The 13976-nt window shown below is 50.6% G+C and overlaps 1 protein-coding gene across 2 annotated transcripts in view; it reads left to right on the forward strand.

Annotated features, from left to right (window-relative positions):
* LOC111172237 (transforming acidic coiled-coil-containing protein 2) overlaps positions 1 to 13242 on the forward strand; it is a 76889-nt gene extending 63647 nt beyond the window's left edge. For both annotated transcript variants that reach the window (XM_022568550.3, XM_022568554.3), the window contains exons 13-17: positions 2851 to 2894; positions 8959 to 9119; positions 9337 to 9443; positions 9836 to 9956; positions 13025 to 13242. In XM_022568550.3, the coding sequence (XP_022424258.2) occupies positions 2851 to 2894; positions 8959 to 9119; positions 9337 to 9443; positions 9836 to 9956; positions 13025 to 13090 (499 nt within the window). In that variant the 3' untranslated portion in view covers positions 13091 to 13242. The remainder of the gene's footprint in view (positions 1 to 2850; positions 2895 to 8958; positions 9120 to 9336; positions 9444 to 9835; positions 9957 to 13024) is intronic.
* Positions 13243 to 13976: the final 734 nt, after the last annotated feature.

A 13976-nucleotide genomic window follows, 5' to 3' on the forward strand; every position in this document is an offset into this window, starting at 1 on the left:
TTCTCCCCACAGCTGTCGAGGGGACGGTCAGCCCCGCTCGAAGGCGCAGAGAGGTTAGGTGACTTGACGGAGGCCCTGGAGCTTCTAGTTAACAAGAACATGGATTTGAATCCACCTTTCTGACTCTGAAAGCCAAGCTCTTTCCACCGTACCCAGCAGCCTGCCTCTTGCTCTCACGCCTCACGTGCCCTTTCCCCTTTATTTCCTTTCTCAATTCATCATCTTCTTAGAAACGAAGAAACCATCTCTGGGGCTAGAATTTACCCTTGGGATGTGACTTTTAAAACTGTATTGTAAGTGGCATTTTTAAAGCAATTTTGGCCCAAACCTCTGCTCTGACCGTCCCAGGTTAGCACGTCTTGTCCGGGCTCTAGATGCTGCGGGTCTAAGAACTGCTCGTGGCGGGGTGGAGGGGTGGAGGGGACATAGTTCATTCTCCACACACCTGCCTTTCTTCAGCAGGAGCTGAGGCAATTGCAAGAGAAGATACGGATTCGAGCACAATCATTTTAACAAGACAGAAGGTCTGGCAGTGTGCCAAGAATACATAATAGGCTTCATTTTAAAGTCTCAAAGTGTGGGAATAAGAGAATGAATGCATTTTTAAACATTGGTCGAAGAATTTGTACATTTTTAGTACACTTCATTGCAGTAGTGCTGTTAGCTAATTATCAAAATCATGTTCCTGGCTACCGTTTTAAGTAATGAGCAAATGTTTAGGTGATCATATCCCATTTTCTAGGTCAAATAGTATCTTCCTGAAAATTCTTCTGTTAGTTCCATCTTTCTGCTGACAGTTTTTGTGATCACTTCTGGAGCTTAATCTTAGCGCTATTTCACATTCAAACTGAGGCCCTGTAGTTGCATTATTTTAAAATCTCTTTTATCTTTTTTTTTTGGCTAAGGGGCAGTTGGGGAGGGAACCGGGTGGCTTTGGTTTTTTGTCTGCACTCAAGGTGGAGGCAGGACATACGGGGAGGCTGGAAGTTCTTGTCTCTGATTCCTTTTGCTTTCCTGGGAGAAATTGTACCTCTGGGGGCTCCAGGGAGTGCTGTTTGCTAACTGGTATGGTGGGATTTCAAGTGTCACCAGCTGGCACAGAGGCACTAGTTTTTGGTGCCCTAAACGTCAGCCTCTGGAGCCAGACCAGGTGGAAGTCAGGCTCTGCTTTGTAGCTGCTTCTGAGTCTGTTTCTTTTTCTTTCTTTCTTTTTAAATTGTGATGTAGTTGTTTTACAATGTTTTGTTAGAGTTTCTACTGTCCAGCGGAGTCAAGTAGAGTTCCCTGTGCTATACAGCAGGTTCTCTGAATCTGTTTCTTAGCTCTGTGTCTAACTTTCCTCATCTGTAAAATGGGGGTAAGCCACAATGCCTGGAGGCAGTGGAGCCGAAGGGTTATAACAAAGACTCCAGAGTTGATACCTGGGTTTGAATCCTTGCTCTGCCACTTTGTAGCCCTGGGATCCTGGAAAGGTTCCTGAATGACCCTGTATAGCAGTTCTAGGGAGACCACTTCTTTGGCCCCCAGTCTCCTAGCACTTCTGAAAGGACACGTCCCTTACTTGCTGTGGTCCCGCCTCTGCCCTCAGTGGTGGTGGGTTTAGATGGGGCAGCCTCAGAGATCCATCACTGTTTTGTGATTCAGGGGTGCCAGGAGGGGTTGTTTAAGCACAGAAAACATGAAGTGTCTCTGTAGGATTCAGAGAGAGAATGCATGTGCACTCATGTTGTGGCTGCCTTTCTTGTGGTGGGTCTGCCCTTGGGTGAGGCAGTGACCTTGGGGCCAAGTTCAAGAAGCCGGGGACAGACACCCAGCAGCTGCAAGGCCTTAAGCCTTTGCAAGAGTGTGTTCTGCTGTCACTGTCGCTTTTAACTTCATTTAATTCCCACCCCCCAGTCCCGAAAGTCAAGGTCTAAGGTAATCCTCACTGTACCAGGGAGTAAGCTGAACCCTCAGCGTCCATTACTGACTTGGCCAAATCACACAGCTTGGAGAGGCAGGGTCAGCTGCAATCAGGTCCTAGATCTGTTGGAGGTTAGTAACTCTTGGTTCTCTTGTGGATTGGATAATGTAGGTGAAACCCTCAAGTCTTTTTTGAGAGTTTCCTTTAATCCTATAAACAAGGGATCTTAGTGCTTTTGTGCAGCTTCTCTTCATTGAGCCTACCCAAGAAGTGCTACTGTTTCGTTTCCTGCCACTCCCCCACTCAACAACATAGGTGACTAAGAAGTGGTCCCTGGACCTTGAGGAGCTTCCACTCAAGTACTATGATGTATGTTTTGGAAGAAGATTCAGATAAAATGTTATGGGGTTCTAAGGAGAAATCAGGGAAGGCTTCCTGGAGGAGGTAGCATTTGAATTGGCCCTTGAGAAACAGACTATGACAGGTGGAAAGAGAGGGGGGAAGTGAACAACATGGGCAAGGCCATAGAGGTGAGAAAGCTCAGGGCAGACAAGAAATCATTTGTTCTCACTGAACGGCTGTGTTCACGAGATGGCATGGAAGGAGGTAAGATTGATGAAGATCAGGCCCAGGTGACAGAAGGCTTCGACTGTCAGGCTGAAGGTTTGGCCTTATTTTTTTTCTCAGTGGGCAGAGGGGAGACACAGAAGGTTTTGTATAAGGGAGTGATTTGATCAGAGTCTTGCACTAGGAAAATGAACCTATTTGGGTGTACAAGAAGAGGACTGAGGTTGGAGGGGTCCCTAGTAGTCTGAGCCACCTGTGACCCATAAGACTTGTCCTCTTAGACAGTGGTCAGGCTGTTGATATCCAGCACATGGGCTCCCGCGTGAAATTAAAAACTATTCTGTGGTCACAGTTCCAACCTATTTTCACTTCTCTTACAGGAAAATAGTGGCCGAGTATGAGAAGACCATCGCCCAGATGATAGGTGGGTATCCTCACTGGTGGGGGGCTCAGGCCTGCCCTGAGATTTCTGAACTATGGGGAGGGTTTTGAAAGTAGAGACTCAGAGTGTGTTCCTCTCAGGCTCCTCTTAGAGCATGAAGCCCTTTAGGGAGGGACCAGAGCATCCCAGAAGGTGGCTCTGCCCCAGATCAGTGAGTCTGGGGACCTCCTGGAAACACCTGTCAGCGTATGTGTCCCTTAGCATGAATTATTCATGCCTGTGGGAAGCCGTGGCTGTCACTTCAATGGCCACCATTTGACTCAGCCAGGATGGCCCACCTCACGGGGAAAGAGATTTGGGTTGGTTACTAGGATATTTGGGTGATTTTTTTGCTCATGGGAGAGAATCAGATCTCTATAATCAAATCTCTAAACCCTAATTTAGTTTAGACAGAAGTGAAAAAATACCTGACTCGGCCTTTACACAGAGGTCTAGAACAAGGACAGTAGAGCACGTGGCAGTCCAGCTGCCTGTCCCTATTAACTGGTCACAACACTGTTTCTCACTGAGGTTGGACACTGCCTCAGAATCCATCTTAACACAGCATCCCTGGCAGCCAATACTGACAGATAACTTTGGCCTACAATAAAAGAAGGCCTCATGTTACAAGTTATACACACCTGGCTCTTTTTTTTTTTTTTTTTTTTTTTTTTGCGGTACGCGGGCCTCTCACTGTTGTGGCCTCTCCCGTTGCGGAGCACAGGTTCCGGACGCGCAGGCTCAGCGGCCATGGCTCACGGGCCCAGCCGCTCCCTGGCATGTGGGATCTTCCCGGACCGGGGCACGAACCCACATCCCCTGCATCGGCGGGCGGACTCTCAACCACTGCACCACCAGGGAAGCCCTCTTTTTTTTTTTTTTAAAGAAAAAGTGAGAAAAGGCCTTTTGCAGAAGTTCCAAGCCCAAGTCTTTTCACTGATGATCATCATTGAAAAATGCTGTTATAACTCTGGGTGCGAGGTGTGGGATCTTTGTTTATTTATTTATTTGCTTAGGTCCATGATAGCAGTTTTTTAAAAAACATTTTACTCCAAAGGACATAAGCTTACTGCAAACCACAGCTTGATGCTGTTTTAGCAGGTGACCCCTCGTCATCTCGAACGTTTGGATATGTCACACCACACCTCTAGCTTTTGCCCCAAGGTAAATATTACCGCAGCCTTGGGAACAGTGAAGAAGCTTCCAATTGAGTGCTTTCCATTCAAAAAAGCTTTAATTTTGGTTTATTATAATAAAGACCATTTCTCCCAGAGCTCAAGGGGAAGCCCATTGGGGTTTTTTTAAGGATCAGCCTCATGGTATATGCTTTCTATCAAATGAAACCTCTCTGTTAAATTGGTATAACATATGGATACATATGGATGAGATAAAAAAAAACAAAAAACCCTTGGAACTGAAACTGCTGCTGAAAATGGTCAGAAGGAAGGATTTATATCTTCCAATACACATTGTTTGGCAACCTTTCCACATCCTGGAGTCTTGGGACGTGAAAATGTCACTCAAACCTACATGGCTCATCTGGAAACATCCTTCTGCGTCTCAGTCATACATTTTTATCTTTTACTTTTGACGATGACGTTTAGGCCAGTGTTGAAGAGGACCTGAGCCTTTGTCCTGACAGCAGGCCGCCCAGAGCAACCAGATGTTCTGGCTCAGCTGGTGGTTTGATAGGAGCAGACATCCCCTCTTGAAAACTGACAGAGTCAGAGTCTCTAGTTGACACAGCGGCCTGTCCTCGGGGCGGCAGGCAGAGTCTCCAGTTGGCACAGCGGCCTGCCCTCGGGGCGGCAGGCAGAGTCTCCAGTTGACACAGCGGCCTGCCCTCGGGGCGGCAGGCAGAGTACTGGACTTTGATGCTTTCCACACTGCAGGCGACAGTAGCTAGAACAGTGTTTTCAATTCAGACACAGTCTGAGGAGCGTGTGGAACCCTGACTCCAGGGATTAAGGCCACACAAGCCACCCCCCTATCCCCACCCCCTCCAGGAGACCTGGCGTGTTTGGCCTGAGAGCCCCTCTCTTCAAGAGCTGTGAAATTGCCCCTCTGAGCACTGTCCTGTTTTGGGGGTGTTTAAGCACCCTGCGGGTGGCTCTGCGAGACCCCCTCCCCAGCGTCCCTGGCTGGAAGCAGTGCTGTCACTTGGGGTGGCGCCTCATGGTGTGTCTGTTCCTCATCGCCCCCTCTCCATCCTCACTTCCTGTCCCGTTCATCACCCACCTTCCCAGAGCTGTTCTCATCCGAGAGGTGGCATGCCTGTGGGTATCATCCATCAGTCACTTGCAGGTCGCCGATTAGGGCCACTGTCGATTTCAGGGTCCTTGTGTCCTTGCCGAGGATGGTGTGGGGCTGCGGCATGGCTGGAACTCACTGTAGCTCTGGGCGGGACCTGCCTTCTTTTGAGGCAGGAAACACACCCATATGTCTCATCTGGATCCCGTATTTTTCGTCCCATTTCCTCTCACCCACCCACCGTTCCTCATGGAAAGGGAAACTCAGGCCCAGAGAGCTTGCAGTTCAGGGCCCAGAGTGAATGTAATAGCATTTTGAAGTTAAAACCAGCTTCTACCCAACTTCCGCTAGCCTTGACTCCAGCCTGGCTCCCTGACCTCTGTTTAACCTTCACACATGCTCCATGTCGGTGTGACATCTGTCCTGTCATCAGAGTCCGTTCTCACCATATGTTACTAAAGAGAATATGTTTCATTAAGTTCAAATATTGACTATTGAGAATTCAGAACAAAAAGGGATTTCTGTGCTTTCTGCATTCCAGGTTGTTGCGATTGATTTTTTTTTTCCTGCTTTCCTAACAACTGCCCTGATTATCTGTTTTGCTTCCATTTTCCGTTGCTTCTTGCCCTTTGCTTGCAAAACAAACAGGCAAGCCTGGTAAGTAAATGCTTTTTCACCTAATTTGACACCCGCCCACTGCAACCCTTATTTGTTTGTTTGTTTTTCTATTTTTGTTACTTTTGCTTTTGTGTTTTGGCTGCATTCCCCACATGGTTTAATAGTGTTTCCGCCTGAAAAAGCCAGAACATCTCCAGGGCCGTTGTTTTATTGTTGTGTCTATAGAGCATCTTGCGTCTTGAGCTGATTTCCTGCTTTGAAGCACCTAGCAGCATTTGTAAGTTACAAAAAAAAAAAAAAAAAGATGTGTGAAGCATTTTCTCCTCCTCCAGCATTCTCTCCTCCTCCGTCTCCCCCCGGGAGCAGGGAAATTCTATTTTTACAAGGGTTATGGGGGGAGGAAAGGAAGCTGAGGCGGCCTAATCTCAGATCCAGGAAATCAGATGGACTCCGTTTGATAAATGGCTCCTTTACCAAGCCAAGTGAAATGTATACATGGCGTAAAACCAGCCCAGAATGTGCATCGTACAGCTTGCCGAGAACTAAGGAAGCAGCTAAAATTCAAAGAATAAAAACAAGCATTTGGTTACTGGTGGAATTTTGTAACGCCCTTTCTTTTAGGAGTCTAGATGTAGCAAACAGATTGCTGGCGGTTCTGTTCTTGCCATATGTTAAAAAGCTCCCCCTTCGTGGGTCACTGCGACTTGACATCATACCAGTTGGGGGGAGGCAATGATGCTGCTGATAACGGGTCACTGATACTGGGTTCTTACTATGTGTTGAGGGCTTTATATTTAATCTTCTCCCAAATGCCATAAGATAAATACTGTGATCCCCTGTTTCAGGTGTGGAGGACAGAGCTGAAAACCTCTGCCCAAGGTCACACAGCTGGGAAGTCTCAGAGCCAGGTCTGGAATGTGGGCTCTCAGACTCTGGCTCCTGGGTCTTCACCTCTGCCCTGGTAGCGGGATCTCTGAGAGGCAGGGTATGAGGACCTCAGGCATCTTCCGGGCCTGTGGTTCTCCAAACGTGGTCCCTGGACCAGCTGCCTCAGCATCGCTGGGGACCTTGTCACAGATGCAGATCCTCGGCCCCACCCCAGACTGACTGAATCAGACCCTGCTGGGTGGGCACATCCATCTGTGTGTGAGAAGCCCCTCATTTTGGAAATGAGGCCCTGAGACCTCGAGGGAGGACTTAAGAGCAAGTTTATGGTCAGGGCTGGAGCCGAAACCAGAATGTGGCCCCCTGTTCCGTGCTCTTCCTTCCTCCCCACACCCGAGAACATGCCTGACGTCAGGATACAGAAAGATGCCCATCTATCAGGAATCTAAGGGGAAAGAACCCAAAGCAACATCTCCTCACTTTTTTTTTTTTGCGGTACGCGGGCCTCTCACTGTTGTGGCCTCTCTCGTTGCGGAGCACAGGCTCCAGACGCGCAGGCTCAGCGGTCATGGCTCACGGGCCCAGCCGCTCCACGGCATGTGGGATCCTCCCGGACCGGGGCATGAACCCGTGTCCCCTGCATCGGCAGGCGGACTCTCAACCACTGCGCCACCAGGGAAGCGCCATCTCCCCACTTTTAAGGGAGCTACATCCTTCCAGGTCCATTCCTAAGGGGCTCACGTGGAGATGCAGTTACGAGCACAGCCTTGGGTTTGGATCTGGATCTGCTGCGTCCCCAGTGAACAAGTGACTCGGCTTCTCCTGTCGGAGGGATACTAGAAATCTGCCGCAAGGCTGTGCTCATTCATTCACTGCCCGGCTGCACAGTGCGTATTGAGGTGTCCTGTGAGTCGGGCACTGTCCTAGTTCTGGGACAGAGCAGCGGACAGAACAGACTCAGGACCCTGCTCCCAGGGAGTGTGCCTTCTACACACACACACGTGCACACCCACACGTCTGATTTCACGATACGGAGTGGCCAGCACTGGGCCCCTCAGAGGAGGCGTCTCCTACACGGGCTCAGGGACGGCGCCTCTGAGCGAGGCGGAAAGCTCCGGGCTGGGGTTCCCAGCAGAGGCGCAGCAGTGCTGAGAGCAGAGCGTGTGGGGCAGGGGTTTGGATTTTATCCCAGGGCAGAGGGAAGCCCCTGGGGTGGGGTGACCTGGTTTGGACTTCCTGGAAGTGGCTTAGGAGCATTGAATCAAGATGACAGTCGGTCTGGCGCCCGACACGTGCAAGAGCCCGGTACACTGGCCGCTGCTCTTACCATGGCTGTGTCGTCATTTACAGCTGCTGTCCATCCTGCGGCCCAGGCACCCCTCCCAGCTGACCTGGGGCCAAGGAAGGACAGGAGCTCGGAGTGGGGCTTCCCCTCACCCCCGCCACTCTGCTGTCAGCAAAGTTCCAGACGGTTCAGAGCAAGTGGTTCCTTGCCCACCCAGACCAATGATGGATTGGCATACAAAGCATAGAGCGCTGTGCGGTCAAGGGGCTTTTCTACAGAGTGGCCAGAGAAAGCCGTTCCCATCCATATGAGGGGTTTTCACGGGGTTCCAGGCATATTCGCTTGCAGTGGCCCACCAAGCAGTCCATTTCACCAGGATCAGCCACTCTGAACTGGGGCAGAATTTAATTCTTTTGTGCATAACTGGGAAACTCACTTTGACAGAAATAGCTCCCTTTTCCTGGGAGTTAAGATACCTGCTGTATCAAAGGAAATGTCCATTTTTGTGTGGAGTAGAATTTCAGGGCCATGATTATGTGGGCTTTGGGTTCATGGGATGTTTTAAGGACGAGGAAACCGTTTTTCTTTTCTAACGACCATCTCTTTAGCTTAATAACACTTAAGAAGGGAGATTCCCTCCCTCACAGCTCAATCTACGACACCTTTTAATCTGGACCAACACAAAATTCAGTAGCAACGTTTTCTTTTTTACCTTATGGATCAGTCTGTGTGCTGTGGACAATCAAATAGAATCACCAGGGTCTCCAAGGTTGCATTGATCAGGTTAAAGAATGCTAGTTCATTTCCATCCCATCTAATGTTGCCCAGGCCCAGGTCTGGGATGCTGCGCCCGTGGGTTTTGTTCCTTTAGAGCTGGATGGGCTCGGGGGAGTGGGTCTGTCTCAACCAAAAGCCAAGGTCTGAGATTGCTCACTAGTCAGGCTGAGTTGCATCTGAGGCCTCAGCCAGCCCTGAGACCAGGTCCGGAGCCCATGGGCCCCATCATTTTGTTCCCGTGTCTCCTGCCAGAGGATGAACAGAGGGAGAAGTCGGTCTCCCACCAGACGGTCCAGCAGCTGGTCCTGGAGAAGGAGCAAGCCCTGGCCGACCTGAACTCGGTGGAGAAATCTCTGGCCGATCTCTTCAGGAGATACGAGAAGATGAAGGAGGTCCTGGAGGGCTTCCGCAAGGTGTGTTGATGTTCACGGGCAGAGCGGGAGGGACGCGTGTGGCGGAGGAGGTGGGGCGGGCTGGGAGGATTGCGGGCCGCTCGGGAAGGCCTTCCCTGCAGGCCGGGGCGCTCGGACTTGGCTGTCCGGGGTCACACCCGCGTCCCAGGGCGCTTGGGGTTCCCAACCCTCCTCGGCATTTCTTCTGTGGGCCGACCCCTGTCCTCTGTCGAGTCAGAATGAAGAGGTGCTGAAGAAATGTGCGCAGGAGTATCTGTCCCGAGTAAAGAAGGAAGAGCAGAGGTACCAGGCGCTGAAGGTCCACGCAGAGGAGAAGCTGGACAGGTAATGTCCCCGCCCCGGGTCTGCTCCCAAGGGCCCCTCGGCAGCCCCGGCCGAGGCAGGCTGGGAGCTCCCGGCACCCCTGCCATCGGCTTGGGCAGGGTGGTTAACGCAGCTGTGTTTTTCAATACAGTTCAAGATGAGAGCGTGCTCTCCATTCGCATCCATTTTGATAAATAAGGGATGTGTGTTGTAATTTCCGGGGTACCCACTGGAAGCACCTCGGCATCACGGGCATGGGGGTTCTCATGGGCTCCTGTGCTACAGCCTCCATTAGAAAGAGCTGGAGCCGGGTGGTTGGGTTCCCCCTACCCAGATTTGGGAGGAGGAAAGCGGGAGGCATCTACGAGGAAGGGTGATCATTTCTGAACCCCATCCCCGCGCCGTTCCTGCAGGGCCAACGCTGAGATCGCCCAGGTCCGGGGCAAGGCCCAGCAGGAACAGGCTGCATACCAGGCAAGCCTGCGGAAGGAGCAGCTTCGCGTGGACGCTCTGGAAAGAACGCTGGAGCAGAAGGTAACAGGACCAGGCGGGCCGGGCTGGCCAGACACTGAGACACACAGAGGCTAGGCTTCCCTGCGCCCGTGGCAGCTCCGGGACAGCCCGCATGTCAGGCACTCCCGGGACAAGTTCATGCTTCATGAGCATGGCCTCGCTCTCCCTCTGGAAGATCCAGGTTACTGCAGCCCTGAGGCTGGCCTCTTTTCTGCCTTTCTGGGAATTGCCATTTTTCATTTCTTTTCAGCGTTCATTCGTCAGACATTTGCTCAGCACTTGCAGTGTGCCAGGCGTAGTACTTTACTCCCTGCATCCGGCGAGCTTACCAGTGAGTGGATGGTACCCACCAGGCAGCCCCCTGGGCAGAGACAAGCGGCTGCTGCAGAACATGGGCAGCGTCAGGGTCAGAAGGGCCCCCAGGTGTCCTCTCATTTTCGCGGATGGTGGGATCCTCCTGAGGTCCCTCAGCTTGTCCCCAGATTTCCCGATTTCCAGTCAAGCGCTTGGACCACCTTAAACACCGTCTCCCTGGGTGTCCAGATGAGAAGCCCCTTCCACCCAGGGGTGCTGTGAATCTGATTCTGAGTGAGTGTGCGCCAGGCAGGCTTCCTCCCTGGGTGTGTTTGCAGACATGCACCCCCATTCTGGTTGATTTACTGAGCCATAGGATTCCCCAGGATGGGGTCATCAGAGGGCCCAGTGGCCGGGGGCAGCAGCACTTCACATGCATTAGGGTCTTGATGGGCGTTGGTGAGGATACTTTATAGGCAGGTAGCAGCAGGAGCCCAGGGTGTCTCCCAAATGGCCTCTGCTCCCCGAGAAGCACCCATCCAGGTTCCAGCATGGCTGGCTGGGGTCCCCAGGGGTTCTGGGCCAAGCAGTGCTAACCTCTCCAGTGGGCAGGTACCGCCTCCCACGTCACCTGCATGGTGTCAGGGAGAGATTCAGGTCCCTGCCCCTCCCTGCCATCCATCCTGACCCTCGGCAGGCCTGGCCCTTCACCTCGGTTTCTAGGTTTGTAATGTCGGAGGACTGAACCAGTAGAACTTGAAGGTTTGAGATTGTTTCCATCGGGGTATGATGGTGTTTAAATTGCATCCTGATGTTAGCTAAATCAATAGAGCTAAAACCAGGGTCAGGAGAGATGCTTTTCAAGGCACCCGGCCTGTTCAGATGGTTACGGTCGCAAAGTGAAGGTGATTGATGCTAGGTTTTCTGGCAAGCTAAAAGACAAGGAGAAAGCAAGTTGGATTTGCATTGTTTTGGATAACAGAAAAAATACAAATGTATCTGCAGACATAGTTTTGTCTTAAACTAAGACTCAGGAAGAAGGGGTTAAGCACATGAGTTCTTCGCTAAATGGCTCTAAGTGATGTGGAGACGGTGGTCTCTGTTTTCAAGAGATCCAGAAGCATGATTTCCCCCCCAGGGCAGCTCTCAGGTGACGGCGTTGGGCAGTTCACCCAGTCGGGACTTGATAAAGCGAGCTGGGACTTTTGCCCAGTGTGCTGAGCTCCTTGATGGGGCAGTTTCCTGGGCGGTGGGCTGATGGTGCCAGGACAGAGCTTGGAGAACCTCCAAGAACTGATAGCTAGTGGGTCTGTTAGTACCTCTCAGCATGCCTAATACATAAAATCGCCAAGCTGTATAGGAGCCAGGCCGACCTGAATTTGCATTCCAGGTTTGCTACGTCTGACCAACTGTGTGACCTTACGCACAATGCTTAACCTCTCTGAGCCTCAGTTTCCTCGCTGAAAAGTGGGGGTAATAACGGCTACCTTTAAGGGGCTGCAGCGAGTACAGAGTGCTACCTCAGGGCCTAGGCTGGGTTTGCATGGTGACCGGCATGTGGTAAGTGCTCCAATAAGACGAAAAGTCACCGTTAGCAGCCCCAGCAGTGGCCGTAGTGGCGATAATAGTAATTTCAGGATTAGTGGCTGGTCCTGCAGCCCATGCAGAGCCCCATCTTCCAACCGGCATTTCAGTGCCTCAGGGAGCTGAAAACTCTAGACGGGTCAAAGCCAAGGGGATGTTCCAGGTGGGGCTCTCTCCCGGCGGGGCTGGTGGCAGGGCTGCAGCCGGGACCGAACCTCTCCCCTGCTAAGGAGGGCTGATTCCTCCCAGGCACCGGCTCAGTGATGAGTGGCACCTGGAGCCCAGCTGGGACACAGGGCACGTGGCTCCGGGCTGGAAGGTGTCTAAGGCCCCAGGGTTTCCGGGGAAGGGCCTCAGTACGGCCTCAGGGCACAGGCTTGTGATTGACTTGCCTTCCATGGGGACCTCGAGGAAAAGCTGGCTGCTCAATGTTCTGGGGGTACCGGAAAGATCTCGCCCCCTTGGAGAGGACCCTTCAGGATTGGCTGCTGAGCCAGATCAGCATCAGGCTCGATGTTTAGTCCATCTGAGAGCAGAGCCACTGCTGTCCAGATGGAGGCGTCGCCCCGTTGGATCCCCGTCCCTGGAGAATGGACGGTGTTGTCGGATCGCTGGTGCGAGATGAACACATAGTTGACTCCTCTTGGCGGGGCTTCCGAGGACGGGCAAGGTGTGACTTGAGGAGCCCCTGAAGACGTCTTGCATCTGCCCTCACCTCTCTCCTTGGGCCCTGTATCCACAGCACCTCCTCACCTGGCGTCCTCTGAATAATGCTAGGGATCCCATCCAGGTAGAATTGCTTATCCCCTCTGGTGGCATTTCTCAAAAAAAGCCACCATCCTTCTGTGCCCACATCCATGGAGACAAATAAACGGAAGAGAACCAATACTAGTTAAGCCTTTACTATGTGCTGGTCGCTGTGCAGGGAACTTTATATTTCTCACCTCATTTAATTCTGAGAGAGACAGATGTTACTAACCACACATTTGAGATAAGGAAAATTGAGGCTCAGAGAGGTTGTGTAACTTGCCCAGGGTCACACAGCTAGAGCTGGGATGTACAGATTGTTTGGCTCCGGGTCATTTCTTTTGCTGCTTTAGATAAATTCAGGGGGACCAGGTGGCCCAAAGGACCCCTTCCTCTTAAAAAGCCCAGTGACCGTTCTGATTGACTTGATTTCAAACAACCTCTTTTCTTGTCTTCATTTGCAGAATAAAGAGATAGAAGAACTCACCAAGATTTGTGATGAACTGATTGCCAAAATGGGGAAAAGCTAACTTTGAACCAAATGTTTGGACTTTGACCATTGCGTGCAATATGACCGTCGGCACACTGCTGTCCCTCTGGTTGTGTGGACAGGTTCTGTTTTCACTTTTTCGTATGCACTACTGTATTTCCTTTCTAAATAAAGTTGACTTGATTATATGCAGCACTAAGGAGACTATCAGAATTTCTTGCTATTGGTTTGCATTTTCCTAGTATAATTCATAGCAAGTTGACCTCAGAGTTCCTGTATCAGGGAGATTGTCTGATTCTCTAATAAAAGACAAATCGCTGACCTTGGCCTTGCCCTTTGTACATGAGTTTCCAGGGTGAGCGGCTTTTGGATTTAATATGATCATGTACAGCTTGCAAAGGGACTCTTGCCTTAAGGAGTGTAAACTTGATCTGCATTTGCTGATTTGTTTAAAAAAAAAAAAAAGAAAATGCATGTTTCAAATAAAATTCTCTATTGTAAATAAATTTTTTTCTTTGGATCTTGGCAATAAGTGTGGCTGTGATTTATTTTCTGGGAAAGGTTGGGTCTTTTCTCACCTTTGTTAAATCATATCAGATTTGGCCTTTCACTCTTCTCTGTCTGGGCTCATTTTTTTGTCCACAGATTTAAATAACATTTCCTTTGTTTATCGTGGCTGTGTTTGTAAGATGAAGCAATTGAGAAATATTGACTTGCTACTTAAATAATTGAGTGTGTTAAATTAACTTAAATTTTGTTTTTACAAATTCTCTTGGACTTTAGGGGAGCAAAATCTGCTTCCCTTTATTGGCTCAAAGAGGTAGCAGGCTGTCACTCTTCCTGTTCATTCCTTTAGTCTGTGCAGATCAACCCTGAAATGTCCATTCCTCTCCAAAGGAATAGGAAATGGTGGCTGTTCAGGTAAT

Source organism: Delphinapterus leucas, chromosome 16 (genome assembly GCF_059928025.1).
Source record: "Delphinapterus leucas isolate spDelLeu-1000000601 "Yukka" chromosome 16, BTC_Dleu_Yukka2, whole genome shotgun sequence".
Taxonomy (NCBI): Eukaryota; Metazoa; Chordata; class Mammalia; order Artiodactyla; family Monodontidae; genus Delphinapterus; species Delphinapterus leucas.